This window comes from Barbatula barbatula (assembly GCF_947034865.1).
Source record: "Barbatula barbatula genome assembly, chromosome: 21".
Lineage (NCBI taxonomy): Eukaryota > Metazoa > Chordata > Actinopteri > Cypriniformes > Nemacheilidae > Barbatula > Barbatula barbatula.
In genome coordinates this window covers 5,301,978-5,316,455 of record NC_136784.1, presented here as the reverse complement: position 1 = coordinate 5,316,455, position 14,478 = coordinate 5,301,978, and the positions used below count along the sequence as shown (strand labels likewise).

At 37.6% G+C, this 14,478-nt stretch overlaps 1 protein-coding gene across 2 annotated transcripts in view; it reads left to right on the top strand.

The window, feature by feature from the left end:
• Nucleotides 1–11,475, top strand: part of atp9b (ATPase phospholipid transporting 9B) — a 33,714-nt gene extending 22,239 nt beyond the window's left edge. The window contains exons 16-29 of one of the 2 annotated variants that reach the window (XM_079484215.1): nt 1,588–1,749; nt 2,269–2,361; nt 3,411–3,494; nt 3,985–4,155; nt 4,288–4,386; nt 4,478–4,567; nt 4,641–4,785; nt 5,139–5,203; nt 5,382–5,537; nt 5,735–5,799; nt 5,923–6,031; nt 6,178–6,235; nt 7,414–7,617; nt 9,638–11,475. In XM_079484215.1, the coding sequence (XP_079340341.1) occupies nt 1,588–1,749; nt 2,269–2,361; nt 3,411–3,494; nt 3,985–4,155; nt 4,288–4,386; nt 4,478–4,567; nt 4,641–4,785; nt 5,139–5,203; nt 5,382–5,537; nt 5,735–5,799; nt 5,923–6,031; nt 6,178–6,235; nt 7,414–7,617; nt 9,638–9,774 (1,638 nt within the window). In that variant the 3' untranslated portion in view covers nt 9,775–11,475. Of the gene's footprint in view, nt 1–1,587; nt 1,750–2,268; nt 2,362–3,410; nt 3,495–3,984; nt 4,156–4,287; nt 4,387–4,477; nt 4,568–4,640; nt 4,786–5,138; nt 5,204–5,381; nt 5,538–5,734; nt 6,032–6,177; nt 6,236–7,413; nt 7,618–9,637 lie in introns of both variants that reach the window. The other variant, XM_079484214.1, reaches the window with a different exon arrangement.
• Nucleotides 11,476–14,478: the final 3,003 nt, after the last annotated feature.

Genomic DNA, 14,478 nt, shown 5'->3' with positions numbered 1-14,478 from the left:
GCAGGTTAATAGAAGTTCACTGATGGTTTTATTAGTGGTTTTGGGTTATTCAGATGAGATGACAGAAGAACCAAAGGTCAATTCTCTCCGATCGCTAAGGAAAATATGGTGTTGACCTTTAACCTCTAGTCCATTAAACTCAAGTTCCCTCTGAAGAGACGGGTAACTCGTACAACAGAGTTATGACATGTTTTGTTTTTTAAGAGCGGTTTCATTTTCTTTATTTGCTTTTTTGAATTTGTAATGTGTTTAAAAAATGTGCATTTTTACATTTTAAACTTTAATGGATAAAGTGGTCACTACTGCTCCCGGCATTCCAAAATAATGCTGCCCTGTCAAATAAAACCATCATCACTGTGCCTTCTTTATGACGTTGTATCATATTTCCTGTCACATCTGGTCTCTTTATTAAATAACAGCCATGTCTTCATGCGGTTGCAGGTCAAACGGCGTGGTTGCGATCCTCTTTGCCTCTTGGTTTATGACTATAGCTTTTCTTTCTGTACTATTGAAATGATTGATGAAGTATATTAAATGCTCTCCTCACTATCGTAAAACCCTGTCCGCCTCCTAAAGGCATTTCCCCACTACCTGAGACACTTGGGTATGTGTATGTCTTGTGTGTTCTCTCAAGGGCATCAATTAGCCCTGTCAGGTTGACAAAAGAAGAAGCAAATTAGTCACATCAGCATGGAAATGTCATAGATATAAGCGGTGTGTGTGTAAGAGAGAAAGCAGACTACAAGGAAAATTAAAGACATAATTTGCAGGGAAGGTTACAATCTCGTCTTGAGATAAACAATGTGTACAGTCCACAAATTATATTATTACCGTAACCGTTTGAGGCAATGATTAAAGTGTACAATGAAAGTTAATTGAATTGGTTATTTCCCTCTTGACTTATTAAATATGATAGCGTGCACTTGAGATTGGGGCCGCTGTTAGAATTCACAGGGCCCGGGACCAAATTAGGGCTGTTCAATGATTAATCACGATAGTTTGTGTTTACATAATAATATTTGTGTGTGCACTGTGCATATTCATTTATATTTATAAACATTCATATAAATGTATGCATTTATTTATATTTAACAATAATTGAAATTATATATACGTATATATTCAAATAAATCTTAATATATACATGTATGTGTTTATAAATACAAAATTAATATGCACAGGACACAGACATATATTATGTAAACACTAACTTTTATTCTGGATGCGATTAATCGTTTTGACAGCCCTACAATATTTATTTATAATTCAAATTATATATAAACATTTATTGATTTTTATATTAAAATGTTTTTTTAGATATACACGTGTATGTGTTTAGAAATGCAAAGGTAATATGCACATATGCACAGTGCACAACTCCTTGTACTCCTCCTGTAAATGACTAAAAAAAGAAAAAAATGATATCTACTTATTATTATTTTATCTAAATGATCTAGCAAAAACAATAAATAAGTTTAAAGTCAACAAGAAACTGCATAAGCATGATTCTTCAAGAAAAAAAATTGTCCCTCACAAGTATAGTCAATCCTCTACACATATACTATATTTCTGCCATGTGTTGTGTAGGTGGCCCTCGTGCGTTGGACAGAAAGTGTTGGCTTGACTCTAGTGAACAGAGACCTGACATCCCTCCAGCTGAAGACGCCAGCTGGACACATCCTGACGTACTACATCCTCCAGATCTTTCCCTTTACCTCTGAGAGCAAGCGCATGGGTATCATTGTCAGGGTACTTCTCAAAACTACACTTCTCTTTTGAAACACAGACATTTTGCATCACACAGTTTTGGATGAATTGTAATTCTTTTTTTAACCTTTTCAATTTTGGCCGAGTTATATTTTTGGTGCACTCAGCTTGGTGCAGTGCATTCTGGGATGGCTAACTGGTTTTTATAGCAGAGATGACCTCTTTTTGGTAGTTGCTACTTACTGCTTCAGTGCTTAGAATATAATATTTGTGTTTTTGTCTAAGCCGTTGTATTCTTTAGGACTACTTTTGTTTGTTTCTGTGAGGTTTTCATTGTTTGTTTGTTACATTACATGAAATGCATATGAGTATTTGTGGCAGAGCTTTGATCGTGTGTTTGTGTGTTAGCTTGTGCATTAGTGCAAATCATCTCTGTTTGGCTCCTTTTGTGCTGATACCGTGTGGGATCAATGGTTTTGTGCTCCTCTATTGGACACGCTAATATTTCAGATGCTGTTTTGGACGTGTTTTTAAAGCTTTCTCTCATTGATTGCTTTTCAGGATGAGGCGACCGGTGACATCACGTTTTACATGAAAGGGGCAGATGTTGCCATGGCGAGCATTGTACAGTACAATGATTGGTTGGAGGAGGAGGTAAGAATGCATAGATTATTGTTGATGGAAAATTGTCATGGGCCTGTTTGTGTGGGCTGGTGAGCTCGTGAATAGCCTAATTTTCTGTTGCTTTGACCCTTTCTGTTTTGTATTTCTTGTTTGTTTTGTTTTACATTGTTTCTGTATGCAGTTCATTTTTCTGTATGCAGATCCTTTTTTGCATTTTGGAGTGTTTTGGCAACGTTTACGCTGTCCAGTTTGCATACACACTGCATAGGCTAATGTTACGTCGTCAAAAAATGCCACATTGGCCATTCGCCACAAAGTAATAAGATGAACTTGTGTATGTGGGTTATTCACAAATAAGTATCTAGCGGATGCTTATATCTATCATATCATTTATTCTTTTATCTATCAAATCTTTAGTTGTAAGTTGCTTTGAATAAAAGCGTCTGCTGAATTAATAAATGTACAAGAGTTAAAAATCAGGTGTCATGATATAGCGCTAACTATAACAAACAGGTCTTCCTGTTCTGATTTCAGCCGTCCTAACCAGTCTGATCAAGGACAGAGCGCACGGCTCATCATCACACATGCATTTCTCACTTTGATGATTATAATTGTATTGGCAATATGCAGTCAATGAAGGGCGGAGATGAGGTTTATTAATTAATGAATGACCCAAATAAAGGCATATGACTGGGAGCAGAATCATGTCATAATCCTCATCGGCCTATTCGTGATGTTGCTATGGGGACAGGTCAATAAGTAATCACAGCATCAGTTTTGCCTGTTAGATATTCATATAAAAAATAAACCTCTGTCCCACATCGTTTTACAGCGTGCATAAAGATCCCACAGGCGATTGTGTATTGTTCACAATTGATCCTTTCTCTTGTCTGTGTGTATGTATGTGTCTGCATGGGCGTTTCATAATTTGTCCAGCAGTGTTTTGATGTTTCACTCGGAACATAATCTTGTTAAAATCATTGTTGACATCTCTGTTTCCATGCTTTCTGTATACTAATTAAGATCTTTATTTAATATACAACCACGCATTGTAATATGTATTGTATTGTGTTGTTTAGTGTGGGAACATGGCCAGAGAAGGCCTGCGGACGCTGGTGGTGTCCAAGAAATCCCTGACTGAAGAGCAGTACCAAGACTTTGAGGTATATGAATACTGTACAAGCTTTGTCTGAATTGAGTAGGTGTAGTAAATAATTGGCATATATATTTACATCCAGACGGTCAAAGGTTCATCGCGATGTGATTTTTACATTAAATGTCTCTTGTATCAGTATTTATTCCCTGGAAATCTAATTCATCCCCGAATCAAACGTAATTGAGCTGAACTCATAGTTCTGATGTCAGACTGTTTATAAGAATTATAAAACTTTGGTATCTGGTTTGAGTCTAGTTTTTTTGTCTTGGTGTGATTTTATACTTGTTTGACATTTAAAAGTATAGTTAACCCAAAAAGGAAATTCTGTCATCATTTACTGGCTCTCAAATTGTTTCAACACTGTTTTAAATTCGGTGTTCTCTTGAACACAAAAGAGGATATTTGGATGACGGAATTTTAATGTTTTGGCGAACTGTTCCTTTAAATAGGTTTGAAATGTCATCTGCAACTTATTTGCTTTCTCTCTCCGTGTTCAGAGTCGGTATAACCAGGCGAAACTGAGTATTCATGATCGCGCTCTGAAGGTGGCAGCAGTGTTGGAGAGTCTGGAGAGAGAGATGGAGCTTCTCTGTCTCACTGGGGTGGAGGATCAGCTTCAGGCTGATGTCAGGCCCACACTGGAGCTCCTCCGCAACGCTGGGATCAAGGTGCACCAACACAATTGCTTTCAGTTAAACACAATAAACCTGACGTTTAACAGGAATAGAATAGTTTTTCTCAGGTTTTTTATATTCTGTCTCATCTGACCTGAACTTTGACCCTTGGGTACTTTATTTCAGATTTGGATGTTAACAGGAGACAAACTTGAAACTGCTACATGTATCGCCAAAAGCTCCCATTTAGTGTCCAGAAGTCAAGATATCCACGTCTTTAGACCGGTAAGCTCCAAATGGCTCCTGATCTGGATTTAAAGTGAACTCCATTACGTGTGAACACTCAACAGGAAGTCTCTTGTGTCCATTTTTCTAGGTGTCCAATCGTGGTGAGGCTCATCTAGAGCTGAATGCCTTTAGAAGGAAACACGACTGTGCCCTGGTCATTTCCGGAGACTCTCTGGAGGTAAAACAAAATCCCTATTATGTTCAGGTTGGTTTTTCTCACACTGAGTCTTTCTGTTTGTGTGGCTCATCAGGTGTGTCTACGATACTATGAGCACGAGTTTGTGGAGTTGGCATGTCAGTGTCCCGCCGTGGTTTGCTGTCGCTGCTCTCCCACGCAGAAAGCTCAGATTGTTCGATTGCTACAACAACACACGGCCAACAGAACATGTGCCATAGGTAAGCTCTTTTCTTCTGTCCTTGTCACTCCTTTCCTTCCTTCTTTTCACATCTCCTGTCATCAAGTAAGCATCATACCGTGAACTTTTGCTGCTATGGAGGTCAGCGTACGGTTGGGATAGGGTCAAGGTTAAGAACTAGAATGTACCTACAGATGCAGGTAGTCGTAACACGGGTAACTACTTGTATGTACTCATTGAATCAAACGCTTTCATTTCTTTTGTAAGTGGATAGTAGATAAAGACACCTTATCAAACCCGCGTCCCATGATTCTTTGAGAGCGGTAAAGATGACTGGTTTCACAGTGTCTTCTCATGTTTTCATCCTAGCATCTTTCTTATCTCTTTGCTCAGGTGATGGAGGAAATGATGTCAGCATGATCCAGGCAGCAGACTGTGGTATCGGCATTGAAGGGAAGGTAAGGTGTTTGTCATTAGCATAGATTTCATGGTCCTATCTTTTTTCTTGTCCCTTAAACATCAGTTAGAATAAATGCGGGACGAAATGGCCTTCACAAGAACTGCGAGTTTTTTTATAAGGCCTTGAATGTTTTCCCACTGAAAATCAAGTCTAACAGACCTTAACTTGTGTTCCAGGAGGGAAAACAGGCGTCGCTGGCTGCAGATTTCTCCATAACCCAGTTCAAGCACATCGGCCGGTTGCTGATGGTACATGGCCGCAACAGCTACAAACGCTCGGCGGCTCTCGGCCAGTTCGTCATGCACCGGGGCATGATTATCTCCACCATGCAGGTAACTCGCAAATGCGAATACTCACACACACACACATTCAGAGCCCCGTTCATTCACAGCCCCATGAGATCTCTGATGTGACCAGAATCATTACAGCAGATTGCTTTGCTCTCAGAAATAAGAGCAGCACTTGTATCTGCTATGTGGGCTCTTGATTTGAAGTGATGGCGTCTTGATTCGAATGTCTCTCGTCCCAGGCTGTGTTCTCATCCATCTTCTACTTTGCATCCGTTCCTCTGTATCAAGGTTTCCTCATGGTTGGGTATGTAGAGTCCAGTGCTGCTTGTGTTTGTATAGATAAAGCTATTCGAGCTCTGTATTTGATTGACAGATCTGTAGGAGGTCCTTTATCGATACTTTTTCTATACCTGATGCTTGTTTCTAGTTATGCCACCATCTACACCATGTTCCCTGTCTTTTCTCTGGTGTTGGACCAGGATGTCAAACCTGAGATGGCTCTGCTCTATCCTGAGCTCTATAAAGACCTCACCAAGGTAACAACATACACAACCTTTTAGCGGCTATGATAATCAAAACTAACTCCCAACTAACAACCTATTAGTAGAGGAATGAGATCTTAGAGCACGAGTCTGTGTTTGCTGCATGACTGTGATTTTCACTTTGGTTTTCCCTCCACTAGGGCCGCTCCCTGTCCTTTAAGACCTTCCTGCTTTGGGTTTTGATAAGTGTATATCAAGGTAAATGGATGAACGGTGTCTTGAGTTTTGGTTTGGTCCTAAACAATCAGTCACCAATAAACCTTTATTTGTTTTATGGCATGTTGTGTGTACTGTGTTCAGAATGCAGTTCTATCTGTATATTTGACTCATGAACTCCGTGAGCCATTGAGAGTGTCACAGTGCATACGTGTGAATATGTACCGTTAATGTAACTGTAAATTTGTAAATGGAAAAAATAGTTTCTTTGCGTATTAATTGATAATAATTTGATAAATTCCAAAAAATTAAATAACAAAATCTAAGTAACACACTTCATTTATAGTAAATGTATGAAAATATGTTATAATGATTTCTAATGTAAAATATAATTCCTATTTTGTATCCCTTTTTATTTATTTTAAAGAGTAAAACTAATATAATACCATTTGAAAACCAACATTCTTTTGTTATCATTTCGTGAAGACAAATGGAGTGTATTTTATAAATATTACTGAAATGTAAATGTGAAAATGAACTTTGAACTCCAAAGTAACTTCTCCCACAATTTTAAAGGAGTTTTTTCGTCATGAATGTGTTTTTCGGACCGTCGCAGCTCTCACGCAAACGCGCCGGGCTTATCCGCACTGTAAATGGATCTGAGCGGCGAGCGAGAGAGAGAGATCAGTGTCCCCGTCTGACAGCTCGTGCTTTTTAATTAAACCTTAATACAGAGAGTCGAGAACAACAGGGAAATATGAGCAAAGATTTCATTTAGTCCAGTGACTAACCTCGAGGAATGCTTGCAGTATGAAGAGAGGCAATTATGTGATCAGTTAGAGGCCATTAGGCTGGATCGCGCCGGCGTTATGATTAAAATGAAAGCAGAGACCGTTACAGTAGGCTGAGGAGCCGAGCGAGCGTGGAGCGTTGCGAGCAGGGGTCAGGATTCGACGCACTCATGCGTGAATCTGGATCAGACCGTAAGGGTTAAAAAAAGGGAAGGAAACTTGTTGAAAGCTTTCTTATTGTAAATAGACAAGAAACTTCATTTGCTAAAGCAACACTTCTATCATGACTACAGTATTATTTGTTCGTTCTTTCCTTAGTTGTTCTCTTTAATGTGATTTTACTGCATTTTGTTTATATGCTCAGAATAATAAAAACAACACTACAGCCAGATTTACCTCATTGCGTCACTTCCTTTGTTTGGCCACCAGGAGGCATCCTGATGTACGGTGCCCTGGTGTTGTTCGATCAGGAGTTTGTGCATGTGGTGGCGATCTCCTTCACTGCTCTCATCCTCACCGAGCTGCTCATGGTGGCGCTCACGGTTCGCACCTGGCACTGGCTCATGGTGGTGGCTGAACTCTTCAGTCTCGCCTGCTACCTCGCCTCCCTCGCCTTCCTCAATGAATACTTTGGTAAGCAGAAAGAGTGTATGTTATCTATCTATCTGAATTTTTGATTTGTTTGCTGAATAATAAAGTTAAAGAAAGGTCACGTATATTTTTATTTACCTAATTTAAAATCCTTGGTTCCAGCTAAAAGGAATAGTTCACCTTCAAAATGAAAATTCTGTCATCATTAACTCACCCTGTTGTCATTGTAAACCTGTTTGATTTTTTACTTCTGCAAAACGCAAAAGAAGATATTCAGAAGAGTGTTGGTGACCAAAAACCGTTGGTCCTTATTGGCTTCTATTGTTTGAACACAAAACCAATGCAAGTAAATTGGGACCAGCTGTTTTGTGTTAACAACATTTTTCAAAAACATCTTCTTTTGTTTTCTGCAAAATTAAGAAACTGACAGATTTTGTATTAAACATTTTTTTGTCAAAGTATCGTGAACTTGAATATGGATAGACAGTTATGAAAAAAAGGATAATTTTTTCATTATATACTCACCCTTATGTCATTCTCAAGCATCTATGAATTACTTTCTTCTGCAGAACGCAAAAGTTTATATTTATAACCAAACAACACAGGCCTCTATTGACTTCCATTTGAATGGTAACAAAACCACTGTGACATTTCTCAAAATATATTTTTTGTGTCCCACTGTACAGAGTCAAACATATTTTGAATAACATGAGGGTAAATAAATAATGACCATCACTTTAATCTTTTACCTCTTTCTCACCATCTCGGTTTGTAACAGAACTGCAGATTCCTTGCTATAAAGTGAAAATGTCGTGATAATGCACTCATGTCGGTGTGTTTAATTATTCTGTCGAAAACAATTTGAGGCTTTTGAGGAAAGGTTTCCAGTAGGGATGCACCGGTGAATCGGCCACCGATATGAATCTGCCAATATTGGATTAATTTAACACCATGGTTTATTAATTCAATGTTCAGTCAAAGATGAGTTTATGTTGTTTATAAAATAAATATTGGATAGCAAAAATCACCTTTGAAGATTGTCATGTTGACTTATTGTTGTTTATCTTAAATTGTGCCTTAAAATCTTAAATGGGTCCAATTTAATGTTCAGTCAAATTCATTTAATGCAGAAAAGACTAGTGACCGGTATCGGAATATGACTATAGTTGTTTGATAAAATCAGTATCGTATCAGCCGAAAAAATCCTATCAGTGCATCCCTAGTGTGCGGGGTTCTTATCCATATAATGCACTTAAACGGGAGGCTGTTGGTTAAGGTCCCAATTTCAGTTTCATCACAGCTTCAAAACGCTCTACATGACACCAGCTGAAGAATGTGTTGTTTCGGCTCGTTTTTGACAGAAGAAATAAACACGCGGACAGTTTGTATGACATGTGGGTGAGTGAATTATCATGACATTTTAATTTTATAGTGAACTGCTCCTTTAAAATCGCAGGTTACTCAACCTTTTTTGTTTTAAAAACAGACAAAAATCAGTTAAGCACGATAGATTTAATCACAAAGGCGATAATCTATTGACATTTATTTATATAATCTCCTGTTTTGCTTTTTGGACAGTTTTCCCTTAGCTGTGATCATACAGAAGAATGTCAAATAAATGCGAATATACTTCATAACAGATGACATGTAACCTCTGGTTTTAATGTTCTACCCAAACACTCATCACTACAGCCTTGTGCGGTGTAACCTCAACTTTAAAGCTCTTTGTTCTGTCTTCTTTCTCCACCTGTTTTGTGACTGTGCCTCAGGCATAGGTCGTGTGACCTTAGGAGCTTTCCTGGGTAGGTTTGTCTTCTTCCTGTGTTCCCTTTGTCATCTCACCGGTTATCATTTCCTGTTTTCACACATGAGTCTGTTCTCCTCCCTTGGGCTTTACTCTCATAGCCCCTGGATGAGACCGAGCCCGTTTGAATGTGCCATGACCCTGCGATCGCTCATGAAACGTTCCATCAGTGCAGTGCATCCACTTCATCCACAACCTGACGATCCTCAAAAATCACAACCTGACATCTTTTCTTGATTGTTTTCGTCTTATCTCCAGATCTTTCGTTCATCACGACGCGGGTGTTCTTGTGGAAGGTGTGCGTCATCACGCTGGTCAGCTGTCTGCCTCTCTACATCATCAAATATCTGAAGCGGAAGTTCTCGCCTCCCAGTTACTCCAAACTCTCCTCTTAAACTTTCCAGTATTCACACGACGCCAAAAAGGCATTCGATCGCATTTGCTTATGAATCCTAATTTCATGACGTAATGTGATGTATATATGTAAGACTACAATCTATATTTCTGTACAAAGATGGTGCAGTGGGGGACAGTTTAGAGGAAGTTGGTGGGTAGTATTAAGCACTTGAAAAGCACAAAAGAAGACCCAAGATGAAAGAGAAAACAACCAGATGGTTGTTGTGGGGACACACTGGAATGACTGGCTTATTGTGAATAATTCACACAGAATTGAAAATTGTCACATTCATAATTTTCACTTTGTGGTGAACTATCCCTTTAGATGAAGGCTAGAAAATATATTTATGGATTTTAATGTTTTATGAACAAGATCAAGTGACGTTTGATCTTGTGGCTAGTGTAGTTGTGTATGTTCGCACCCATTAGCACATTCTTGGTTATTTTGTATGAAAGAGATGGGGGTTTTGCTATATAAATAGCCATGTTGTGATTGGAGGGCACATGTTGCGTACTGAAGTTGAGTTTGGACAGCACTGCAGATCTTTGTGTAACTGTAACAACACAGTATTTGTTCTGGGAACAATTGACTCTTAGCTTTGACCTAAATGTATTACCATGACATTTGACTTGTCAAATCTGCAACAATTTGATACAGTGAGTTATTTAATGATTAATGATGATTCATGTTTTAAGTGCTAAATTAAATGATGCGTGATATTTTTATGATTGTTTCATCGGTTACGTTGTAACTCTGCGTTAGACTGTTGCATATTCATGCACGACAGTGAATCCGCGCATGAATGTAGTATTTTCTGTGGATTGCTGTTATATATTATTGACTTTTATAAGATCGCAAGAAGTGTTTGTTAAATACATAAAAATGTACAAAGCTGCTTATGCTGCAATATATGGATGTATGGCATTCATTTGGCAGTTTTGTCATAGACGATTCAAGAAGACATTCAATTATATAGACAATGACAACAATCAAAAATGATTTTGGCGGTTATTACTAACGTACAGACAAAACTGCACTGCACTATTTCCCCCAGTAACTGTAATGACGCCTGAAGCTGGGTTTATAATGTACAAGATCATTTGCCTTACCTTTATAAAGCAGTCAGCTGGTATCAGGAATGAGTTTTATCATTCACATGTTTTCTATACTGTGTTGTTGTGTGTGCTTACAATACTGAATGAGACAGTGCAGGCACATACATAGGTCACACATGTTGTTATTTTCTTTCAACTTATAATTGTGGATTTTTTTCAGTTGTACTGTACTCCGAAGAATGGCCAACTACATTTTCCTTGTACTGTATATAAAACCTTAAATTAACCCTGTGAGAGTAACAACAATAGCCTATTTATTTTTGTTTAGTTATTAATTGTGCACTCTTTTTCTACTATAATATTACTATATGTGATCTTTTGATAGTATTGTTACTGCGGCTGTCTACTGCTTATACTCTAAATGTTATCTGCATTACAGTTTCAGCAGTATCATTTTAATAATCTTAATGTTTAATTAAAAAGCAATATATTTCCAGGTCTAAATATTTTTGTTTTACAGGCATAATGTGTGCAGAATCCTATATGACAATTTTTTGGGAATATGGTCAAATTGTTGTCTATAAAAAATGCTGTGTTTAATACTGTGAGAGATTTAATACAGAGAGATTTTGCCTTGTCCCACCAAAATGTTTGGCATCTGTTCAATTGGTATTCAGTTTACTGTAGTAACCAGTATTTTTAGTCATTTATTTTATTCCTAACAATTTAATATTTAGCTACTACACATTTGATTATGTACCTTCAGCTTTGTTACTCATTGCGACATTTAATGTTTAAGGTTATTAAACATGATTTAATAATAAATAGGAAAATAAAACATGATGCCTATTATTTAGCTTGACGTTCTTAAATAATGACCGTCATCCTCTTATAAAAATGATGCTAGCAACTATGAGACTACTAGACATTGAAGGGCACACCTCGTGATGAGCAGTGTCATGTTAGCATTGCTTAAGACCACTAGAGGGCGGTATTTACAAAGTATTTCCCATTCTTCAAACCAACACTCTGGGCAAACTGTAGCCACATCTAAAACTATGGTTGCTTATCAAAAGCAAGCTTTCAGATTCTTATGGTTTGAAAAAAAACTGAGTAATGTGAGATCTTGTGGTTTTATTGTTCCAGTTGAAATTGTATGCTGCTTAAACTCTGTATTTTTATTTGCTTTGCTTTAGTTTTTGCTCTATGCTTGTTCCCTCTCAGCATACTGTAAGTATATGATAACATTAATCATTTGCACTAATGCCCTCGTAAATGCATTTTGGAAAAACTGCATCAACATTTATTGAAAAACTTTTATGAAATGATATTGACGTTCACAAGGGCATATAGTAATACATTTTACCCATAGATGTACGCCAAGTTAAAGTTTAAGGCACACTTAACAATTGAACAATTTAGCTAAACTAAAATCTTATAATTGTATATAATATAAATAGATAAATTGCACGAGGGAGATGTAGAGCTGTACATTAAATGGGGGCTATTCTGCAGAAGCTAAAATATAAGAACATATGAATGAACTAACAATCGTCGGATTCGATCCTTTTGTGATTGCATGATTCATTCATTTCATAGAAAACATTACTCTTTATTTTACAATGTAGAAAAATAATAAATTAGAATTGTGGTGGTGTGTCCAAAGTTTGGGCTGGTGATGTACTGAAAACATCACCCTTAAAAAAAACATTTGCAGTGATTTGTTATCGAACCCCACCCCCCCTTCTCCACCCGTCCTCACCCACACATGCTGACCAGATCAGGAAATGTGTGTTTTACAGAGACCCTGTGCTTGATGTGATGGTCCACTGGCCCGGCGTGCCAGGAAGTGTCTTTTATCTCATCTCATTTTCTCTCTGCCTCCCTTCCCCTTCTTTCACATTTTCTCTCTATCGCTCCATCTACCTTTGTACGTCAACAAATGCTCCCTGGCCTTATAAACAGATAAAAGCACAATCCTGCATTGTCAGCAATTGCTTAAAATGACTGTAATGTTCTGCACGTGCCCTATAGGGCCCTCTGCCCTTTGATGTGTTTGTGCGCCGGATATGTCGCAGAGATTGTAGGGCAGTCCTGTTTTTTTATCGGCCACATGTTGTGCACAACACGCGTCATACTGTTTTGCTACTGTCTCAAGTGTATCTGTTTTTCCAAAGCATTGTGTTTCCTGATGGACACAGATCGGGATACGCCCTTAGCTAAGCACTTTCTTACTTTACATCAAAAATGTTCAGCTGTCCACTTCAGAAGTTTTTTATAGTCCTGTATGTCCTAAAAAAAGCATATAAGAATACTTTAGTTTGTATTAGATCATCATTATATTAAATGTGACCAGACTTTGAAAACCAGGCTAAAGTTTTGATCATCGAATGAGAACAAAATGAGCATCAAAGTTTGATTTCATTTCACTGTGATTTTATTCTTTGACATGGCCTTACTCAGTCAATATATAGAGATATCATGGTTGTATTTTCACAGAATCTGGTTACATTATATAGTATGATGTTATGTAGAAAACATTAAATCACAAAAAAATCTTTAGCTGTGTTTTCCGCAGACTTGAGTCACAAACTTTTAAATAATCACTTCAATTCAATCTCACAGCTGTACAAGCAAAATATATATATATATATACAAGTCCTATAAACTTGGAAAAACTGTAATAATGTAGGCACTAATTATATTAAGGGGGTATTTACAGGTACATTTATTTACCACCTTTATTGTCTATATGCATATCAATGTTTTTATTTTATTTAGTAAGTTGTAGGAGTGTCAAAATATATTAACAATAATTTTGAAATTAATAAAAATTTGTGTTAAAACTACTCAAATTATAACATTGTAAAAAAGTCCAGTCTGGTTGATGCTTTTAGATTGGTAATCCGTCACCTGTTTTGCATTAGTGTAAGAACCACAATGGTTACAGACTCTTTTCTACCCCCCTGCACTTGAATATAAAGTGTGATCCAATGGTCGACAACAGAAAAAAAAACTAAATAATCAACAAAAGATGACTGATAGCATTATATCATTTTTTTATCAAATAATTTATAATACCATAAATGATTTTGTTCATGTTCATTGTACTGAAAATCTGATATGGTGACAACTATAGTACATTTAAGTAACAATTTACTGTAAATGTTACACAAAACATTAAACACCAGAGAAACAATACAAATGTTTTTCCAAAAGTTCTTTGTTAATAATTTTTGCTCAATTTCAAGTCAAGTCATATCAGACTACTCCAGGATAATTCATTTTCATGGACATTGCATGCTCAGTAATGCTGTTAAAAATCGATTAACAGTTGCTCAACTCGCTGTGTTGTGGATTTGTTAGTCACTGTTGTGTCTGGGCCCTGCAGTGGAGCTCTGAGCGGAGGGTCTGTGTTTGCTCACTCAGCCTGTGGGAGCCCATGAAATCCCTCCCCGCTGGAACCCGTCCACGGTTGCTGGGCAACCGCCTTACACAACAGGAAACAGACTTGGGGATTCCGTCACTGCGCCGAGTCAAAGAGAGCATTCAGTGGAGACAGGAAGCCCCAAGGTACGGCAGGGGGCAGGTCTATAACCAAGGCCATCGTCGTGTAAACACCCCCCCAAATTGCTTTTGTTGCTTCT